Source organism: Hypanus sabinus, chromosome 6, assembly GCF_030144855.1.
Source record: "Hypanus sabinus isolate sHypSab1 chromosome 6, sHypSab1.hap1, whole genome shotgun sequence".
Classification (NCBI taxonomy): Eukaryota; Metazoa; Chordata; class Chondrichthyes; order Myliobatiformes; family Dasyatidae; genus Hypanus; species Hypanus sabinus.
This window is the reverse complement of record NC_082711.1, coordinates 173,836,166-173,852,195: the sequence shown is the minus strand read 5'-3', so window position 1 is coordinate 173,852,195 and position 16,030 is coordinate 173,836,166. Positions and strand designations below refer to the sequence as shown.

At 48.4% G+C, this 16,030-nt stretch overlaps 1 protein-coding gene across 2 annotated transcripts in view; it reads right to left on the bottom strand.

The window, feature by feature from the left end:
• Nucleotides 1-16,030, bottom strand: part of dph1 (diphthamide biosynthesis 1) — an 808,652-nt gene that overhangs the window by 33,947 nt on the left and 758,675 nt on the right. For both annotated transcript variants that reach the window (XM_059973587.1, XM_059973586.1), the window contains one exon: nt 4,661-4,739. In XM_059973587.1, coding sequence (XP_059829570.1) covers nt 4,661-4,739 — 79 coding nt within the window. The remainder of the gene's footprint in view (nt 1-4,660; nt 4,740-16,030) is intronic.

Sequence of the window (16,030 nt, the reverse complement as noted above, 5' to 3'; positions counted from 1 at the left end):
GGTCCCTTTCACCTTAAACCAATGTCCTCTTTTTGAATCCCTTTCTTTGGGAAAAAGTCTGTGTGCATTCACCCCATCTATGCCCCTTATTGTGGCAAATATCACTGCCTCAGGTGGCTTTTAACCAAATGATGAACCTCACCACTGTCCTGGTGAGATGATTATTTTGGAATCCTGCTTCTCTTTTTGTAGATCACTGCCCACACGTGTCATGACACAATGTGAGCTGGGCATCAGTGTTGAGGATTTATGATGCTTATCAGAGTGGATCAAGTCTTCCTGCTTGACCTTAATTCTTAAACAGTTCAGGCAATAGATATAATGAACGAACTTGGATTCCTGCTGACTCTCTCTCACAGATAGCCTTATCCTGAATAATGATATAATTAATCTTTTTATTTCAGTTCCTCTACATATGCGGTTAAAGTTTAATTATCACTTGTTTTGTTACAAATTACAATTGTGTTATTTCCTCTCATATTACTTAACAATCGATGCTTTATTTGCTGATTGATGCCATGAAACTGAATGGCATTTCATCTTTGGCATTCATTTGCTTCTGAGTGACCCTTTTAAAAATAAAACTTGCACTCAGTGGCCACTTTGTTTGGTCGCTCCTGTACTTACTTAATAGAGAGGCCACTGAGTGTATGTTCACGATCTTCTGCTGCCGTAGCCCATCCGCTTCAAGGTTTGACGTGTAGTGTGTTCAGAGGTGCTCTTCTGCACACCACTGTTGTAACACGTGGTTATTTGAGTTCCTGTCGCCTTCCTGTCAGCTTGAACCAGTTTGGCCGTTCTCCCATGACCTCCCTCATTAATAAGGCGGCCTTCACCCACAAAGTTGCTGCTGAATGTTTTTTTCTAATTTTCACACCATTCTCTGTAAACTCTGGAGACTGTCTGTGCGTGAAAATCCCAGGAGATCAGCAGTTTCTGAGATACTCAAACCACCCTGTCTGGCACCAACAATTATTCCATGGTTAACCTCATTAGATTGCACTTCTTCCCCATTCTGATGTTTAGTCTGAACAACAACCATGTCTGCATGCTTCTATGCATTGAGTTGCTGTCACATGTTTGGCTGGTTGGATATTTGCATTAATGGGGTGTAAAGGTGTAGTTAATAAAGTAGCCACTTTATTTACCTCTGCTAGCATCCCTGTGGAATGTGCCACACACATTCTCACCTGCTCCTGCCCTTCCACTACTGTTAGCGACAGGCCTGATTAAATGTTCTGTCTTCTCACCTAGTTTATCTTTATCCCCTTGAAGCCTCTGTACATCCTCTACCGTACTTCCAGTGCCACAACATCATCAAATGTTGAATTCTGACGCTGGGCTCATGATGCCTGATCATTGATAAAGACGGTGAATAGCCGTGGGGTTGTAGGAATGGAGCTGAATTGGACTCCCGCCTTGAAATGAATCCTTCCAGGAATAGGCAGCAGCTGCTGACTGATTATCTGCCTCATGTCAATGTGATTCATAACCTCATTTCTCCCCCATACCCATTCTGTCTTCTTCCATTCCCATTCTGGATCCCCTCTTCTCTTCACCTGCCCATCTCCTCCCTCTTCTGCCCCTCCTCCTTCCCTTGCTCCCATGGCCCACTCTTCTCTCCTGTCAGATTCCTTCTCCTTCAGCCCTTTACCTTTTCCAGCTCTCACCTGCAAGCGTCTCACTTCATTTCTCCTCCCCTGTCCATCTACCTTCCTTCTCTCCTGACTTCAATTTAAGTTCAGCTGTCACGTCTACTCTGTCACCCTACTCCCGCAAGGTGAATCCATGGCTTTGAGGTACAGTCCTCGCGGAGTCCCTACTCCCGCAAGGTGAATCCACGGCTTTGAGGTACAGTCCTCGCGGAGTCCCTACTCTTGCTAGGTGAATCCACGACTTTGAGGTACAGTCCTCGCAGAGTCCCTACTCTTGCTAGGTGAATCCACGACTTTGAGGCACAGTCCTCGCGGAGTTCCTACTCCCGCTAGGTGAATCCACGGCTTTGAGAGACAGTCCTCGCGGAGTCCCTACTCCTGCTAGGTGAATCCACGGCTTTGAGGCACAGTCCTCGCGGAGTCCCTACTCCTGCTAGGTGAATCCACGGCTTTGAGGCACAGTCCTCGCGGAGTCCCTACTCCTGCTAGGTGAATCCACGGCTTTGAGGCACAGTCCTCGCGGAGTCCCTACTCCTGCTAGGTGAATCCACGGCTTTGAGGCACAGTCCTCGCGGAGTCCCTACTCCCGCTAGGTGAATCCACGGCTTTGAGGTACAGTCCTCGCGGAGTCCCGCTAGGTGAATCCACGGCTTTGAGGCACAGTCCTCGCGGAGTCCCTACTCCCGCTAGGTGAATCCACGGCTTTGAGGTACAGTCCTCGCGGAGTCCCGCTAGGTGAATCCACGGCTTTGAGGCACAGTCCTCGCGGAGTCCCTACTCCTGCTAGGTGAATCCACGGCTTTGAGGTACAGTCCTCGCGGAGTCCCGCTAGGTGAATCCACGGCTTTGAGGCACAGTCCTCGCGGAGTCCCTACTCCCGCTAGGTGAATCAACAGCTTTGAGGCACAGTCCTCGCGGAGTCCCTACTCCCGCTAGGTGAATCAACAGCTTTGAGGCACAGTCCTCGTGGAGTCCCTACTCCCGCTAGGTGAATCCACGGCTTTGAGGTACAGTCCTCGTGGAGTCCCTACTCCCGCTAGGTGAATCCACGGCTTTGAGGTACAGTCCTCACGGAGTCCCTACTCCCGCTAGGTGAATCCACGGCTTTGAGATACAGTCCTCGCGGAGTCCCTACTCCCGCTAGGTGAATCCACGGCTTTGAGGCACAGTCCTCGCGGAGTCCCTACTCCCGCTAGGTGAATCCACGGCTATGAGATACAGTCCTCGCGGAGTCCCTACTCCCGCTAGGTGAATCCACGGCTTTGAGGCACAGTCCTCGCCCTGAGTCCCTGTTCCCGCTAGGTGAATCCATGGCTATGAGATACAGTCCTCGCAGAGTCCCTACTCTTGCTAGGTGAATCCACGACTTTGAGGCACAGTCCTCGCGGAGTCCCTACTCCCGCTAGGTGAATCCACGGCTTTGAGATACAGTCCTCGCGGAGTCCCTACTCCCACTAGGTGAATCCACGGCTATGAGATACAGTCCTCGCGGAGTCCCTACTCTTGCTAGGTGAATCCACGACTTTGAGGCACAGTCCTCGCGGAGTCCCTACTCCCGCTAGGTGATTCCACGGCTTTGAGATACAGTCCTCGCGGAGTCCCTACTCCCACTAGGTGAATCCACGGCTATGAGATACAGTCCTCGCGGAGTCCCTACTCTTGCTAGGTGAATCCACGACTTTGAGGCACAGTCCTCGCGGAGTCCCTACTCCCGCTAGGTGAATCCACGGCTTTGAGATACAGTCCTCGCGGAGTCCCTACTCTTGCTAGGTGAATCCACGACTTTGAGGCACAGTCCTCGCGGAGTCCCTACTCCCGCTAGGTGAATCCACGGCTTTGAGGCACAGTTCTCACGTGTTGAAGCACATATAAAAACACAGCCACACAACTATGTATGTATACAGTCCAGACCCCTCAGTCCATTTGAAATCTTCAGTCAGCACAATTGTGCTACGCTGCCCCAGGTAGAGTGCACTGGCTTGGACGCAGTCGGCCACAACAGGTTTTGTCTTCTGCCGAGCGAAACCCTGGGAATGCAGCTCCGAATCCATTCAGGACACCGTGCCACACCGCTCCCGGTGTGGTGCAAAGGCTTCATCCCCTCTCTCTGGGCGGCTGTAAACAGTCAGCACCAAGCCTTCAGGCCTAGTCCTTGCAACGGCTGGGGACCAGGCCCTCTCCATCTGTAGCTGCCCTCATCCAATAAATCAGTGAGTCAAACTTGTGATGTAGCAGATTAGCAATGTCGAAAGTGGTCCTGCGATCATAGGAAAGGCGACCACGATGGCCACTTGCTATTTGACTGTAAACCTCCATCGATTCAGGCAGCAGCACGTTGCACAGCTCCTTCATTATCTCTGTCAGTGAGCAACTTGCTGACAGTGTAGGCCTGCAGTCCTTTGAGTTCTTAACGTATGGCAGGATCTTGTGATCATTAGAAGTATGTTTAAGTTGAACGGTAGCACCTTCTGCTGACCCCGTAGAAGACACTGTGGCCAGTCGCGCCACTATCTTGCCAGAAGAATCATCTGTCACCTTCCCCTCCCCCTGATCTCCTCCCTTCCAGTCCTGACAACGCATCTTGGCCTGAAACATTGACTATTTATTCTTCTCCATAGATACTGCCTGACCTGGTGAGTTCCTCCAGCAGTTTGTGTGTGTTACTGTAGACAGTGAGTCCCTGCTATAAGTTTCTATTGTTATCTTCATTCTCACAAGATGCCTTAGATTACTGATTTGGCTAAGGTCCCACTACTTTGGCCATAGTCAACGCCAAGATCTCCTAGTACCTGACTTACACCTGTGCTTTGGACTACAGCCATCTTGAATGCTTACTTGGAATATTCAACCATCATATTGGTGCTGGCCCTTTGGAGAGCAATTTTGTCAGCTCCATTTATTGCCCTGCTCTTTCCCAGTAACTTATCACAAAAGTCTATCCCCTCCCCGCTGAAAACCCTGACTGTCTCCCTTTCTACCAGCACTCCAGGCAGCTGGGTACTTACCTCGTATGGTGTGAGCAGGGGTTTGGAAAAAGCCTTTCCCCAATCGATGGAGAGTCTCGGACAGGCAACCTGGACCCACCTGAAGAAGAACAAAAACCCGCATTGAATCAGGCCCCATCAGCAGGGCTGAGACATATAATAACCTAGATTCATCTGGTGCCTGTGACACAGTAAAACATTCCAACATGATCTACATCAGTACAGCGCAAAACAGGTCCTTCAGCCCATGATGCTGTGCTTAATAAAACCAATCCCTCTGCCTGGATATATCCCCTACATTTATCAGTGGCACTCCATCCTAATGCCAGCTATAAGATTGGGGTTCAATTCCTGCCACTGTCCGTACATTTGTACATTGTGATGTGTGGGTGTTCCGGATCCCTCCCACTTTCTAAAGATGCCCGAGTTGTGTGGGCATGCTATGTTGGTGCTGGAAGCAAGGGGACACACACATGCTACTCCCTTGCACATGTTGGGTGCTGATGCAAAAAAAAAAAAAATTCACTGTATATGTAGCTAATCTTTAAACTGTATAATCTCTGCATACTCAAGTGCCAATCTAAGAGCCTGATAAACATTTCCGTTGTATCTGCCTCCAGCATCACCCTGGCTGTCCACTCTCTGTGGACAAAACTTGCCTTTAAACTTTCCTCTTCTCCCCTAAGACACACGTTCTCTAGTATTAGTCATTTCAAACCTGACGAAAAGATACCGGCTGTCCATTCTATCTCTGTCTCTCGTAATTTTATAAACTTCTATCAGGTCGCTCTTCAGTCCCTGCCACTCCTGCGAAAACGACCCTAATTTGTATAAACTCTCCTTGCAGCACCTGACCTCTTATAACAGATAGCAGATCTGGTACCCGATCAATAAGTTATGAATGTGGAAGCCTTTTATTGCCATAAAGCAAGTCGCAACTCCAATAACGATCTGCGTTTATGTGGGAGATTCAATGTTATGAAAGGTCTCATGATGCTTGAATTCTAATCTACTGAGCAGGCTTTAGGATTGACGTCCAAAGGAGTCAGGGGTCACAGGAGCAGATAAGTGAATGGATCGAGATAGCCGTGAGCTGCGGTCTCCATCTCAGATTCAAAGAATATTTATTATCAGAGTATGTATGCAGTATACAACCCTGAGATTCGTCTTCCTGCAGGTGCCGTCAAACAAAGAAACACCATGTACCTATTCAAAGAAAATATCAAATGCCCAACACGCGAACAAGCATTGGACTTCGTTGTTTTTCCAAAAAGAATTTTATTTATTTATTTACTTATTGAGAAACAGCTTGGAATAGGCCCTCCCACCCTTCGAGCCACGCGGCCCAGCGATCCTCCAATTTAATCATGGGACAATTTACAATGATCAATTAACCTACCAACTGGTACATCTTTGGACGGTGGGAGGAAACCAGAGCACCTGGAGGAAACCCATATAGTCACAGGGAGAACGCAGAAATTCCTTACAGGCAGCGGTGGAATTGAACCCGGGTCACCTGTACTGTACGGTGTTGTGCTAACCACTGTGCTATTCTGCCATAGGAATTGTTCAGGGGGTAGAGAGGGGAGTTAGGAGACTGGTGAGGGTTCAGGGACAGGAATGTGGGGTAATTTGAGGTCGGGTTGGAGTCTATGCCCCTGCTCTGTGTTTGGAGGCCAGAGATGCAGACGTGGGACATCCATGGTTGGATCCCTGGATGACAGACTAGTGTGGATGAGGGCTAGTGGACCCCCCACCCTCCCAGGTCAGCCAGTTGTCAGTGGGTTTGGAATCAGAGTGCTGTGCGGGCAGCTGATCCCTTAGGTAAGTGGATCAGCGAGGCCAGTGTTTAGGGTCCTGTCATCAGCAAGTCTGGAGTTCGAGGGTTTGGTGGGTCCTGCTGTCGCTGCTGAATACTGAAGCCCAAAAGGTTGATCGTAAGTCAGGAAGTTGAGGCCTGGTGACCAGAGCCCCAAGTCCACAAGTCCCCTGGGGAAATCAAAGCCCAAAATCAGTCTGTGTCTGCTGGAGGCTGGAAGTCAAAGGTGGCCTATTCTGAGTTGGACGACTGTGTGTGAGGGATGGGTGGGGTAGGGGAACGGGGGCTTGTTTCACCATTGTTGCTTTGTCACGTGCTAGTTAGAGCTTTATTGTCATTGCTGAGGACAGTGAGAATGCACTCACTGCAAACCAGCATATTGGAAACACAGTGACTAAATTTAAAATAATGTCTGACTTATTTAGAATTACATCAAAGTTACAACTGAATTAAAAACAAACAACTCTAAAATTAAAAGAAACAGTGGCTGCCCCATTCAAATATTGCACATGATATGTTATAAAATACAATATTAAATATAAAATGGCATCAAGAATTATGCCCAGGTATTGAATTTAGAGATTGTCCATAGTGCCTATGGACTACGAGTGGGTAGGAGAGGGGCAGCATTGTTCAGTAACACCATAGTTCTGGGGAGAAAGCTGACTTTCGGTCTGGACGTCCATGAAGAGATGTTTCTGTACCTCCTGCTGGCTGGCAGGAGATTGAATAGGTGATTACTGGGATGGGATGAGTCCATCGTGGTTTCACAAGCCCATCATAGACATGGTGGGTTGTAGGTGGTTTTCATATCTGTTAGCTGAGTCCCAATGATGTTCTGTGCAGTCCTGATCACTTGCTGAAGTGCTTTTTGGTCAATCTTGTTGCAGTTAGTGGAACGTACTGTCAAGCTCTCAATTATACGTCAATGAAAGTTTACCAGCAGCTTTTGGGGAAGATTTGCTCTCTTTATAGACGCTGCTGAGTTCTATTTTGCCGTGTTCTGAGTTGTTCTGCTGAGCGTTGTAGGCATACTATGTTGGTGCCCAAATGTGCGACACTTACAGTCTAGCCCCAGCACATACTTAAGTTGTGCTGGTTGTTCATGCAAATAACACATTTCATTGAATGTTTCAATATACAAGTGATAAATAAAAATGAATCTTGAATCTTGGAGATAAGTTTAGCAGAGAATTCCAGAGCTTGGGTTCTTTACAGCAGAAGGCACAGCTGTGGAGTAAATTACACTGGAGAGTCAAGTGAAGCTAGAGAAGGTGCAGGGGTCTTGGGGGGCTTGTGGAACTGGAAGGGGCTGTCATTAGGAACAGAGAGTGTCACATGCTGAAAGATGTGACCTGATACTTACTGCACCCTCACCCAGAATCTTGTACCCATACGTGCAACATTGCAGTAAACACTGTATTGCCCCCCCGTCCTGAACTACTGTGGAAATGGTCACGAATCAGCCAGCTCCCTGCGCACTCAAAGTATTTCAGAGGCTAATTTAATGGTGCCAACTATAATCAGGCAGTAAATCATTTTTAGCACTATAACCTTGCGAGAAGGCAGCTCCTGAATATTTTATACTCACTAGCTGCTAAGGTACTGGACAATGGGGAAGCATACAATCTCCTGAGTATTTACCCCAGGGTTGGGAGCTTGTGCTACCTGTTCTTGTCCAGTACAGTGTGTGTGTGTGTGTGTGTGTGTGTGTGTGTGTGTGTGTGTGTGTGTGTGTGTGTGTGTGTGTGTGTGTGTGTGTGTGTGTGTGTGTGTGTCTGGGCTGTAGAGGTGTTGATAATATTTATGGGTACTTTTGGCACCAGGTTATTACAGCTCTCTTAATTTTGCCAAAAAAAATCCCCTCCCCTTCTTGATTTTGATCTAAGCCTTGAACAATTTGTTCAGACAACAGGCTCTGTGTTAAGTTTTGTCTGCTTGAGCTCCTGAGAAGCTCCTTCATCTGTTATATCAAGTCAAGGGATAGAAAGAAAGATTAATTTTATTTGTCATGTGTACATCGAAACACAGACTGAAATGCGTCATTTTGTGTCAACCATCAACACAGTCTGAGGATGTGCTGGGGGCAGCCTGCAAGTGTCACCGTGCTGCCAGCACCAACATAGCATGCCCACAACTTCCTAACCCTAACCCATTTGTCTTGAGACCGTGGGAGGAAACTGGAACACCTGGAGGAAACCACAGTCATGGGTAGAACGTACAAAGTCCTTACAGACAGCAGCAGAATTGAACCCTGATAGTTGGCATTTAGCGTGCCTGATGTCACCCAGGTGCTGTACCACAGGTAATGGGTGCTAGTCAGCTGACATCACCCAGGTGCTGTACCACAGGTAATGGGTGCTAGTCAGCTGACATCACCCAGGTGCTGTACCACAGGTAATGGGTGCTAGTCAGCTGACATCACCCAGGTGCTGTACCACAGGTAATGGGCGCTGGTCAGCTGACATCACCGGGTGCTGTACCACAGGTAATGGGTGCTGATCAGCTGACATCACCCAGGTGCTGTACCACAGGTAATGGGCGCTGGTCAGCTGACATCACCGGGTGCTGTACCACAGGTAATGGGTGCTGGTCAGCTGACATCACCGGGTGCTGTACCACAGGTAATGGGTGCTGGTCAGCTGAGATCACCGGGTGCTGTACCACAGGTAATGGGTGCTAGTCAGCTGAGATCACCGGGTGCTGTACCACAGGTAATGGGTGCTAGTCAGCTGACATCACCCAGGTGCTGTACCACAGGTAATGGGTGCTAGTCAGCTGACATCACCGGGTGCTGTACCACAGGTAATGGGTGCTGGTCAGCTGAGATCACCGGGTGCTGTACCACAGGTAATGGGTGCTAGTCAGCTGACATCACCGGGTGCTGTACCACAGGTAATGGGTGCTGGTCAGCTGACATCACCGGGTGCTGTACCACAGGTAATGGGTGCTGGTCAGCTGACATCACCGGGTGCTGTACCACAGGTAATGGGTGCTGGTCAGCTGACATCACCGAGGTGCTGTACCACAGGTAATGGGTGCTAGTCAGCTGAGATCACCGGGTGCTGTACCACAGGTAATGGGCGCTGGTCAGCTGACATCACCGGGTGCTGTACCACAGGTAATGGGTGCTGGTCAGCTGAGATCACCGGGTGCTGTACCACAGGTAATGGGCGCTGGTCAGCTGACATCACCGGGTGCTGTACCACAGGTAATGGGTGCTAGTCAGCTGACATCACCCAGGTGCTGTACCACAGGTAATGGGTGCTGGTCAGCTGACATCACCGAGGTGCTGTACCACAGGTAATGGGCGCTGGTCAGCTGACATCACCGGGTGCTGTACCACAGGTAATGGGTGCTAGTCAGCTGACATCACCGGGTGCTGTACCACAGGTAATGGGTGCTAGTCAGCTGACATCACCGGGTGCTGTACCACAGGTAATGGGTGCTGGTCAGCTGAGATCACCGGGTGCTGTACCACAGGTAATGGGTGCTGGTCAGCTGACATCACCGGGTGCTGTACCACAGGTAATGGGTGCTGGTCAGCTGAGATCACCGGGTGCTGTACCACAGGTAATGGGTGCTGGTCAGCTGAGATCACCGGGTGCTGTACCACAGGAAATGGGTGCTAGTCAGCTGAGATCACCGGGTGCTGTACCACAGGTAATGGGTGCTAGTCAGCTGAGATCACTGGGTGCTGTACCACAGGTAATGGGTGCTGGTCAGCTGACATCACCGAGGTGCTGTACCACAGGTAATGGGTGCTGGTCAGCTGACATCACCGGGTGCTGTACCACAGGTAATGGGCGCTGGTCAGCTGACATCACCGAGGTGCTGTACCACAGGTAATGGGTGCTGGTCAGCTGAGATCACCGGGTGCTGTACCACAGGTAATGGGTGCTAGTCAGCTGACATCACCGGGTGCTGTACCACAGGTAATGGGCGCTGGTCAGCTGACATCACCGGGTGCTGTACCACAGGTAATGGGTGCTGGTCAGCTGACATCACCGGGTGCTGTACCACAGGTAATGGGTGCTGGTCAGCTGAGATCACCGGGTGCTGTACCACAGGTAATGGGTGCTAGTCAGCTGACATCACCGGGTGCTGTACCACAGGTAATGGGTGCTGGTCAGCTGACATCGCGGGGTGCTGTACCACAGGTAATGGGTGCTAGTCAGCTGTTCCACTGCTTTCCCACACATGCTTTGGCAGGAGAAGAAGGGTGGTGGTCTGGTTGCTGAGACTTCTCAAGGTCTCTACCACTTCCCATCTTAACAACCAACAGGAGATCATTCAGCACCGACCCAGAATCAAACCTGTGTCTCTGGTCAGGCTGGCTTATTGTGGGAACTTTGTCACTGGGGTCAGTTGAGTCTGGGGATATTGTGATATAGAGGTTCTTTGGAAGTCAAGAATAAGAAATAAAACGCGATGATTTTCTTTAGATATTCGTGACCAAGGTAGCCCACTTACTCTACTGTACGGAAAGGGGCGAACAAAGAACAACCAACCACGAGGTAATGTTGCAGCTCTATAAAACCCTGATTAAACCACACTTGCTATATTGTGTTCAATGCTGGTCGCCTTGTTATTGGAAGGCTGAGGAAGCTTTAGAGAGGGTGCAGAGGAGATTACCAAGATGCTGCCTGGACTGGAGAACATGTCTTATGAGGACAGGCTCAGCGAGCTATGGCTTTTCCCTTTGGAGCAAAGGAGGATGAGAGTTGATGTGATAGAAGTGTACGAGATTATAAGAGGGCATCCAGAGAGCCAGAGACCTTTTTCTCGGGGGTAGAAACGGCATAATTTAGGGGGGAGTCATAAATAGGTTTTTATTGCATATGGAGACTGGTATGTGTATTGGCATGTGCTACCATGGGTAGAGGCAGACATGTTAGGAAAATTTCTGAGGCTCTTAGCTAACTACATGGATGAAAGATAAATGGAGGGCTATTTGAGAGGGAAGAGTAAGACTGATCTTGGAAGTTAAAAGGTTAGCCCAACATTGTGAGCCAAAAGGCCTGTCTTGTGCTGTAATGTTCTACCATATCTAGGACTTGCAATCACTAATTCCTTCCATGCTCTCTCTCCTCCTTTACGATGCCCCAGAAGACTCATATCTTTGACCAAGCCCCTGTACCTCCTTTGGCAATTGTATCCTTGATTTCTTTACTGGGAGTTCACCGTCAGCAAACATCAGTAATAACATCTCCTCCTCACTGACAATAAACACAGGTACATCTAAGGATGTATGCTTAGTCCACTGTTCTGTTCTCTCTCTACATGTGACTGTGTGGCTAGGCTCAGCTCCAACACCATTTACAAACTCACCACCGACACCACTGTTCTGGGCAGAATCTCAGATGGTGACATGACGGCGTACAGGTGTGTGATAGATTGGCTGTTTGAATGGTGTTGCAAGAACACATACCAGTCCTCATTGAGTGGTTAGCATGGAAAAGGTAAGGAGCTTCAAGTTCCTGGGTAGATCAATTTGTTCAGACAATGGGCTCTGTGTTGAATTTTGTCTGCTTGACCTCCCAAGAAGCTCCTTGACCTGTTATAGGTGCTGTATAACCACAAAGAATCAGCCAGTTTCATTAGAATGACCTCTCCTCAGTGAAGAATTTGCTTGCCTCCTCTTCAATAACATGTCCAATGAGGCCAGCCCTGCCTTTTGCACTTTTCCCGGTTCCTTTTATTACTGGGTCAGCCCTTATTCCTTGTCGCCAATTAGACTGTCCATGCAATGTCACAGAAACTGATCTGTTGCAGCTTCTGAGGCCAGAATTGATACAGGAGAGAAATCAGCACATGCACTATGTTCCTCACTCTGTCTGAGTGAAATCAGAGAACTCAGCCTCTTTTCAAACTGCCCCTACTCTCTGCATGTCCATACTCTGCAAATAAAACCACAACTATTATATATTCGGGGGGGGGGGGGGGGAGGGACGGCCGTCTTCTTTAAAACTGTGCAGACTGGGCCAGTGTGTGAGAGTGTAGAGTGTTGCTGTGGTATTTGCATTTGAGAGAGATTGATAGATAGGTAAAGGGACAGAAAGAGAGAGGGGTAGAGGGCAGAGAAGAGACAGTGAGAGAGGAAAAGAGGGAGAGAATAACAGAGTGAGAAGGAGAAGGGAGAGAAATAGAGGGAGAGAGAGGCATCTGCAGAAAGGGGGGTGGAGAAACAGAAAGAAAGTGGGGTAGACAGCTGGGGAGGGATGGAGGGAGGGAGGAAGAAAGAGAGTGAGAGAGAGAAGGAGAGGGAGGGGACAGTGAGAGAGAGAGAGAGAGAGGGTGAGAGATTATTTAGCCAAAGCTTTGCAACTTTTCAGAGGAGATGTGAGTTGATGTGGAGTGGGGAGATAATTAGATGGTGGAGCAGTGGATCACTATTTTGAGTCTCTGCTGTTCTCTCTCAGGGTGAACTGGTGGTACATGTTGGGAGACCAATTTGCTCTGCGTCCCATGTCTGAGGACATGACTGAGCACAAATGATCTTAATTCAAAGCCTAGAGTGTGACTCACTTTAAGAATTTGCAGACATCAGACAATGGCAGACTGTCTGCAATCCAGGTTACTACAGACTCACAGTCTCAGCAAGTACCTGGTGAAATCAGTTTCCTCAAACACCAGAAAACATTGGGCAACCTAACTGCTGGATTGTGACAGACAGCTTGGCATTGGGCACTAGTTCAGGGCAGATAGTCCAACATTGGGCACTGGGCTGGCACAGGTAAACAGGTACTGGGTCATGGCAGACATCCAGCACTAAGACAGGCATTGGGCACTGGGTCACAGCAGACAGTTATACTGGGTCAGGGCAAGCAGCTACACCAGGTACTGGGTCACAACAGACAGCCACCCAGCACGATGTCAAGACAGATGCCCATCACTGTGTTAGGAGAGCCCACACAGGGCACTGGATTACAAAAGATGCTGAACACAGGGTCATGACAGCCAGCCGGCACCGAGTACTGGCTCACAACAGATGCCAGGACAGACAGTGGTACTGTAGACTGGATCACAACAGATGTCCAACACTGGATCACGACAACCGGCCAGTACTGGGTGACTAGGGACAGCCCACACTGTGCACTGGATCACAGATGATGACCTGGCATCAACAGGTTACAACAGGTAACAACAGGCCGAAAGCCTTGCTTTGGCACACTGCCTGGACCCCAGGCTAAGGCTGAGTGCCAGAGAACCGGGCTGCACTAGATTACAGAAAGGGCAAGACTAAATTGCTGAGATTTACAGAGATCAATAAGCATCACAAACATTTGGTTAACGTTCTTCTAACTCAGCACTGCTGTCCGTTTTACCTCTGGACATCTCCAGAATGTGAATCAAGCTGACAGTGGCAAATAGATCTGTTAGAGCACTCTGAACTATCGGGCGGAGGGAGGGCTGCTTGTCTTCAGTGAATAGGCTGACAGCATATTGATTGAACTGTGCTGTTAATTAACAGGAAACATGAGTTCTCTCTTCAGGTAACACAAAACAATTGACCAAAATAAAACCCTGCAAGTGCCACACTGTGATGACACAGTATCATGTTTGCCTTGTTCTTGTGTGAATTAACTACTATCCAGTGTAATCGAAGCCGGATTCCAGTTGCACGTGAACCTTGTACTGCCTAGACAGCCTGGTTGGTGCCATCTTTGACCCTGAATCAATCAGTTGTCGTTTGAACCCACTGCAGATTTGAGATGTTATTTGAGGTTTGAACCCAATAGAGATTTCAGCTGTTACTCCAGGTTTGAACCCATGAGATGATACTTGAAGTCTGAACCCAGGAGAGATTTGAGATCGAAGTTTGAACCATTTGAACAGGACAAGAAATTACCATAAATTACAAAAACAAATGAATAGTGAAGGCAAAAAGGAAGAATCAAGGTAGAGTTTGTGAGTCTACAGGCTCCTGTACCTCCTTCCTAAATGTAGTAAGGAGAAGAGGTCTTGTCCTGGATAGCAAAGGTCCTTAGTGATTGATGTCACCTTCTTGAAGCACTGCTTCATGAAGGTGACCTCAACGGTGGGGAGGCTGTGCCCGTGATGGAATTGGCTGAGTCTACAACCCTCTGCAGCCTCTTCCAATCCCAGGCACTGGAGCCTCCATACTAGATGACGATGCAACCAGCCTCCATGGAAGCTCTAGTCAAGGGTATTGCTATTGTAAGATAAATAATGCGGCACTCCTCCTGTGTATTTCAAGTGCCCACAAAAATAAAATAATGGTGCAGGAGCCGTGCATCAGTTCTCTACCTGCATTGAATTCTGTATTGTGCATTTATTATGTTTATTACGGTAACTAGTCACGAGTGGGGGTGTGGTAAAAAGGAAGGGAATAAGTTACGTATTCATGCTTTGACCATGACAGATTGTAGCAGCTTAGAACCAGCAGATATCATATTTTTTGCTGACTACTTAATAACACTCAATTACACCTAGCTTACACTTGGGTACACTTAAGTTTCATCACTTCAAAATTGAATGTTTACTAATTGCTAATAAAGGATCAAGCACACATCCTAGCCTTTTGAAGCATTCGTTATTGGAGTGACAGTGCGGCATGCAAGTATAATAAATCCGTAGGGCTGCCAGCAGCGGCAATTGTTTTGGTCTTGTTTGGCCACTACAAATGGTCTGCACAACATTATGGGCCAAAGGGCCTGTAGTGTACTGTCCCATGACCAATTAACCTGCCTTTCTTACAATGATAAATCTTGTCGGATAAACATTGATATAATTCTTCAGTATCCCATGAAAATGTACTCTGGTTTCAGAGATAAAGTTTGTGATTTTGAGTTCCACTGGAAAACTTTTAAAGATTAGCTTTATTTGTCACATGTACATTGAAATGTACAGTAAAAAGCATTGTGTTGCATCAACGACCAACACAGTCCAGTGGCAATGTCGGTACACTTCCATTGCCAACACAGAATGCCCAGAACTCACTAACCCTAACCCACGTCTTTGAAACGTGGGAGGACAGCAGAGTCCCCGGAAGAAACCCATGCGGTCGTGGGGAGAGTGTACAGACAGTGGTGGGAATGGAAACCCGATGTCTGACTCCTGGCACTGTAAAGCATTACGCTAACCGCTACGCTACTGCGCCACAATCGTACTCTAGTCTCAGAGATAAAGGTTGAGGTTTTTAAGTTGTACAGGAAGACTTGATTGCATAAAGTGGACTAATAGTCTCAATGTCACCTGTTGGAGATGCAGCAATTTGGATGGGATACTAATTGGGTGGTGGAGTGGAAATACGTCTCTACCAAAGGAGGTGTAAATTGCTCTTTCCCTCCACTAGCCTGCAGAGTGCAGCACCTGCTTAGACCCCCTGATCAGGGTCACGTGGAGCCGGTGGTGGGTGGTTGTATGAGCAGCCAGTGCATATCACGTCCTGGTTATGTGACCACTGACGCCAGACAGACAATCCCTAAAGAGTACTGGTAATGACTGGGGTCACCCGTCTTGTAAAGACTCTGTCCAGAAAAGGGAAATGCTTCTGCAGAAAAAAAAATGCCTAGAACAATCATGGGCAAGACCATGATCGCCCACGT